We start from the raw sequence: 6,547 nt of genomic DNA on the forward strand, positions 1-6,547 counted from the left end.
GTGATACATTCTCACTAATAATAAAAATGGATGACGGAAAATATATTCATTTGGGATTTGAAGAAGGTTTGAGATATTCGATAAAAAAACACTTTCAACCTTTATGTCCAGCAGAATTAAAAATAAATATAAATATCGATGGCCTACCTATTTCAAAAAGTTCTGGTAGTCAATTTTGGCCAATTTTAGGTGCTATAGTTGCAGATTTTTATACTGAACCATTTGTTATTGGCATTTATCATGGTAATGCAAAACCAAAAAATGTTGATGTTTTTCTAAATCCATTTGTAAAAGAAGTAAAACCCATTCTTGATAATGGGTTGAATATTGATGAAAAGATTCTTCGTATTACATTAAATGCTATTATATGCGATGCTCCAGCTAAATCGTTTATTTGTGAAATTAAAGGTCACACAGGTTATTTTAGTTGCACAAAGTGTATACAAGAAGGTGAATTTATCAACAACAAAGTCGTATTTTTAGAACAAATTTCAACCTTGAGGACGGATCATTCTTTTAAAACTAGACAGCATGAAGAACATCATATTGAAAAGTATTTAAGTCAAGCAACTTCTTTAGAAACATTAAACATTGGAATGGTTTCAGCCGTGCCATTAGATTGCATGCACCTAATTTTTCTTGGTGTTAATAAAACAATGCTTCGATTTCGGATTAAAGGTGCAAAAAATACACGATTGACTTCTGTTTTATTAGATAAAGCTCAACAACGTAATAATAAATTGAAAATGTGCATACCCATTGAATTTGCACGTCGTCCAAGAGATTTGTTTGATATAGATCGGTGGAAAGCGACTGTTCGAGATTCATTTCTGAATCTCGGTCAGTTCGTGACCGGCCGCGGCGTGATGGCAGCATCAGCCGGGTCAGATCGTGCAGCGCCACAGGAGCGCTGCGCGCGCATGCTCGATCGCGACGCGAGACGACCGCGCTTCTTCACGCTCGTTACCGGCGCTTTTGGCTCATGGCTACCGTACATAGTACACGCGTCGTGTAGTGAAAAAGACTCTCAAGTGCTATAGTGGACTTTTCTCATAAAGGAATAGATTCAGTGCGGACACGTAGTGAACTCAGCAGTTCGACTCAACCAGGACAGCTTGGGATACAGCATCACCGGCGGCTCAAGCTCACCACGCATCGCACGCCGGCGTTGCGTGGACACGGCCCACGGGCATCCACATTCACGAGGCCGGCTATCGATTAATATAATCGACCCGTGCAAGTGACTAAGAGACAGATCATCCCCGTTAAATCATAGACTGCTCAAACTGTAAGCTTTTATATTTATTAAACAGACCACGGTATTTTACTCAACACGAACTGAGTTACGATCACGTGATTTGCCACCCCTTAACGCATGCATCCGTTCCCCGAGTCTCTCGCCGCAAAGTGCTCTCAGCCCTGCTTCCAACCGCAGCGGTCCAGCGAGCTCTCCCAAAAGAGAATCGCGAACAGCGACCGAACATAAGCTTTTTGTACTATATACGGGAATAATTATAATGAAAAAAGTACTACCTAAAAAACTATATATACACTTCATCTGTCTGTGTGTTGCTGTAAGAATTGTATCGGATAAACAATATAAGCATCTGATTGATTATGCACAATCTGTTATTGCCCACACAGCAAAATTGATCCCGGGATCATCTTGGTATTGTCTAATATCTGTCCCGGCAGGATAAAACATCTTATGGTTGTCCGTAGGAGGTATCATTGATACCTTGTCCTACTCAAGATCAAGGTTTGAGGATATCCCGTCATTACACTGCATAGATGAGCAAAGGGCACAGATCTATGGGACATCCATAGGAGCTATCAGTAAGACTTTGTCCTACTCACAATCATTATAGGACGGCTTAGGAATATCCCGTTATAACAATACATAGATGAGCAAAGGGTATACAGGGTGTACGAAAAAGGTCGGAACCTTTGAATATTTCGGAAAATATAAGGGTTTTTCAAAAATGTGTCGAACATAACTTTTATGGTTTTGAAAGGGCTATAAGATGGTACCATTGGTTTGACCTTGGATAGTCATTTGAAGGTCACCTTCAATTTTTTAAATGGAATCGCCTATTGGTTATTATATTATCTTATTCTACTAATTAATATGAACAACTTTTGTCCGAAACATTTTTTTTTATTTGCCTAATACTTTTTCAAATATTCAAGAGAAAATTTATAACTGTTTCAATGTTTAGCTTAATTATGATATCTCGATAACTGTTTGAGGGAAAAGTAGTACACGACTTTTTTACTTGATTTAAACTCAGGAATATACTGTTGCAACAGTGTTCCAATTATTGAAATTTTTTGTGTATTGTAACATACACAAAATTTACATACACAAAAATTTGCAATAATTAGAACACTATTGCAACAGCATGTTCCTGAGTCCAAATCAAGTAAAAAATCCTGTGCTACTTTTCCCTCCGACAAATAGTTATCGAGATATCATAAGCTAAACATTGAAACAGTTATAAATTTTCTCTTGAATATTTCAAAAAGTATTAGGCAAATAAAAAATGTTTCGGACAAAAGTTGTTCATATTAATTAGTAGAATAAAATAGTATAATATAATAAACAATAGGCGATTCCATTAAAAAAATTGAAGGTGACCTTTACGTGACCTTCAAATGACTATCCAAGGTCAAACCAATGGTACCATCTCATAGCCCTTTCGAAACCATAAAACTTATGTCCTACACATTTTTTAAAAAACCTTATATTTTCCGAAATATTCAAGGGTTCCGACCTTTTTCGTACACCCTGTATATCTATGGGACATCCATAGGAGCTATCAGTAAGACTTTGTCCTACTCACAATCAATATAGGACGGCTTAGGGATATCGACTATCGTTTCTGTTCTTCTTTTTTTTCGTTTAATCGATAATTGATTAGTTACACTTATTACGCTTGACAACTCTTCCTTCTTCGTGCGAGTCTTCTTCGACTGTGAACTGTAGACGATTTAATTTCCATCTTCACAGATAGATAATTGTGATATTGTGATATTGTTTATACTGAACTACGTGGAAGATTTCCATTCGCCCTGCTGACGTCACATAAGAGCACGTAACCAGACTGAATCGAGGTATGTAATTATAGAAAACTTTATTTTGTTTTCACAATGTTATCTCTTATTCCATGTGCATCCGAAAGATGTTCACAAGACATCCTGGAGAGATATACATATAATATATGGGCTATACAAATAGCATGCATACACTCGTTCGGAGAACGTTTTGAGAATTTTTATAGTTAACTGTATAATAAAATATTAAATAATTAAATAATTAATTACTATTAAATAATTCTTATGCTTCACTCATTAAAAAATTACGAAGGGCTAAATAGCTTACTCAAACTACCTTTTTTTCTGTTAACGCAGGAGAATCCTTTATGGATACCCGGGACCCCCCTGGGAGGGGGTTTTGTTGACTGAACCCGGGTTATGTGGGACTGCCCCTCTATTTAACGAGGTGCGCGCCAAGATGTTGTTTGGCTCGCGGGCTTACCAACTAAACTCCTGCGGTGGCCTGCGCGGTGCTTTGACTTTTGGGGGGACGACCGGGTATTGACGTAGTCATTCCTTCCGGTCCGCCCCCCGCACCGGCCCGCCGCACAGTGGGGCAAAGTAGCACGTTTTCGTTCAAAACAACTTTTAGCCAAAAGTATACAACCGATTGTAATGATTTTGGTCTCAAATTAAAGCTTATGAAATTCCTCAGAGATCTGTCATGGCCGATTTTTGATAAACGTTTTTCCTTTTTTTATTTACGTGTAAATATGAGAAAATGGAAATGTTCGTTGTTTTAAGATCGCGATATTCATTTAAACTGTGAAAAATCACACGGAATTTTAAACAATTTGCTACAAATTGATATTTGACTTAAATTAAATTTACAAAAAGAAGTTTTATATACAGGGTGTCCCAGACCACCCGTATCAGCCAAATATCTCGAAATCCGAGAACGGCAAACAAAAACCTTTCAGACAAAAGTTGTTTGGTTTGAAAGGGGCCATAAGATGGTACCATAGGTTTGACCTTGAAGAATTATTTGAAAGTCACATAAAGGTCACACCATTTTTTTTAAATGGCATCGCCTATTTTTTATTACATATTCTTGTAGCTGACCTCGAGGGCTTTCCAAAACGCTTTAATAAAGTATTTTTGTATTAAGAACTTTTTGAGTTATTAAGGTATGAAAGTTCCAATATTTTGACGTAAATTACAAAATATCTTGTAAAATCTTCATTTTTTAATCATTTTACCTTAATACTTTTTTAAACAGAATGATGATACAAATCAACTGGTGTAAAGAAAACAATTTTGTAACAAGCAATAAAACAAATTTTTTTTATTGATTTGTTCAGCCAGTTGATTTGTATCATTATTCTGTTCAAAAAAGTATTGAGGTAAGATGATAAAAAAATGAATATTTTACAAGATATTTTGTAATTTATGTCAAAATATTGGAACTGTCAAACCTTAATAACTCAAAAAGCTCTTAATACAAAAATACTTTATTAAAACGTTTTGGAAAGCTCTCGAGGTCAGCTACAAGAATATGTAATAAAAAATAGGGGATGCCATTAAAAAAAATTGGTTTGACCTTTATGTGACTTTCAAATAATTCTTCAAGGTCAAACCAATGGTACTATCTTATGGCCCCCTTCAAACCAAACAACTTTTGTCTGAAACGTTTTTGTCTGCCGTTCTCGGATTTCGAGATATTTGGCTGATACGGGTGGTCTGGGACACCCTGTATATAAAACTTCTTTTTGTAAATTTAATTTAAGTCAAATATCAATTTATTGCAAATTGTTTAAAATTCCGTGTGATTTTACAAAGTTTAAATGAATATCGCGATCTTAAAACAACGAACATTTCCATTTTCTCATATTTACACGTAAATAAAAAAAAAGGAAAAACGTTTATGAAAAATCGGCCATGACAGATCTCTGAGGAATTTCATAAGCTTTAATTTAAGACCAAAATAATTACAATAGGTTGTATACTTTTGGCTAAAAGTTGTTTTGAACGAAAACGTGCTACTTTGCCCCACTGTGCGCCGTTTTGGTCTGGCGGGCCTTCGCGCGCCCTCCCCCCGTTGTTGTTGGGGGGGGCTCCCCGTAGGGGAGTCCTCTACTCTATTGGACGGGAGAGGCGGCCACCACCTCTCCCGTCCGCCTCCGAAGGAGGCCGGGCCGGACGGGATACAGATCCTCAAGTAAGAGATGCGCAAACTTCGGTCGTTTGCAAGAATATGGCGGCCAATATGGTGGCCTGCGCGCCAACGCGCCTGCGCGCTAACAAGCCGCGCGCTAGCGAGCCGCGCGAACGAAAATAATCATATAATAACAAAGGAGAAAGACAAGGAGAATGAAACATGTGAGAATTGAAAATATTTTAACATAGTCATATTTATTAATCTTAGTAAGGCTCCAATAAAAGCTATATTAAATTTAGTCTTCAGAACGATACATTTAGATGAAATCGATTTCATCTAAATGTATCGTTCTGGGGCTCGATTCTTGAAACGAGGACCCTAGATGTCGCATGCGATATCGCACACGTTGTCAGAAATGGTATTCTCGAATGTGTGAGATACATCGTATGCGAGAAAATATCGAACAACTTATATCGAGTGCGTACAAGGTATGCGATACGCAAGTCGTATACGACAAATATAGTAACAAAACAAGTTTCAACAAAAGTGAAGTGAGGTTATCGAAAGTGAGTGAGTGAAATAAATTTTATGTTAGCAATGGATATGGCATGTCGAAATGCTGTTCAGCTTCATATAATCGAACAATTAGAAAATGCCAATTTTTATTATAATGAAAAACCACGTTTTCACGTAAGGGATGATGCATTTCTATTATCGGAATCTCAGTTCGTCAAGCTTTTTCGATTGAAAAAAGAAACAGCAAACAGGCTTATTAATATTGTAAAAGAGAATATTGAAGAACCGTTACGACCTACGGCTTTGGATGCAACTACACAAGTAAGTTTGGATAATACATGCAGAATATATATAATATAACTAGAGTATATGTTAATTTATTCATAAAACTCTTCTAGGTTTTAGCAGCATTATGCTTTTACGCATCAGGAAGTTATCAAAATTGCATAGGACAAAACATTCATACGGCTATTAGTCAACCTTCGATTAGCAGATGTATTCGTAATGTGACTAGTATTCTTAATTTACAACCAATATTCAATAGTTGGGTGCGCTTTCCTAACAACCTTCAGGAGTTGCAAGAACTACGTAACAAGTGAGGAAGGATATAATCTATTTTTAAAAAGTTATATATCTTGTGAACACAAGTATTATATCACATTATATGTATATTCATATGTATGTATATAGATTTTGGATAAATAACAGTTTTCCGGGGGCAATTGGTTGTATAGACTGTACTCATATAGCAATTTTTCCATCGTCGAAAAAAGCCGAAAATCATCCTGAACATATTTATATAAATAGAAAAGGATATCATTCTATCAATGTACAATT

At 36.4% G+C, this 6,547-nt stretch overlaps 1 protein-coding gene across 1 annotated transcript; it reads left to right on the plus strand.

Annotated features, from left to right (window-relative positions):
• The first annotated feature begins 4,684 nt into the window (after window positions 1–4,684).
• Window positions 4,685–6,384, plus strand: LOC105556084 (putative nuclease HARBI1). Its single transcript, XM_012003154.1, has 2 exons — window positions 4,685–6,031; window positions 6,109–6,384. The coding sequence occupies exons 1-2, from the start codon at window positions 5,783–5,785 to the stop codon at window positions 6,307–6,309; spliced, it is 450 nt and encodes a 149-aa protein (XP_011858544.1). The 5' UTR covers window positions 4,685–5,782; the 3' UTR covers window positions 6,310–6,384.
• The last annotated feature ends 163 nt before the right edge of the window (window positions 6,385–6,547 follow it).

The sequence above is a fragment of the Vollenhovia emeryi genome, unplaced genomic scaffold (assembly GCF_000949405.1).
Source record: "Vollenhovia emeryi isolate VEMERY1.0 unplaced genomic scaffold, V.emery_V1.0 DF940362.1, whole genome shotgun sequence".
NCBI lineage: Eukaryota > Metazoa > Arthropoda > Insecta > Hymenoptera > Formicidae > Vollenhovia > Vollenhovia emeryi.

Bases quoted from the DNA above. Each gene is read 5' to 3' on its own strand.
- LOC105556084 (XM_012003154.1), top strand. From the start codon at position 5,783: ATGTTAGCAATGGATATGGCATGTCGAAATGCTGTTCAGCTTCATATA. The intron at 6,032-6,108 runs GTAAGTTTGGAT...AAACTCTTCTAG, and splicing joins CTTTGGATGCAACTACACAA to GTTTTAGCAGCATTATGCTT.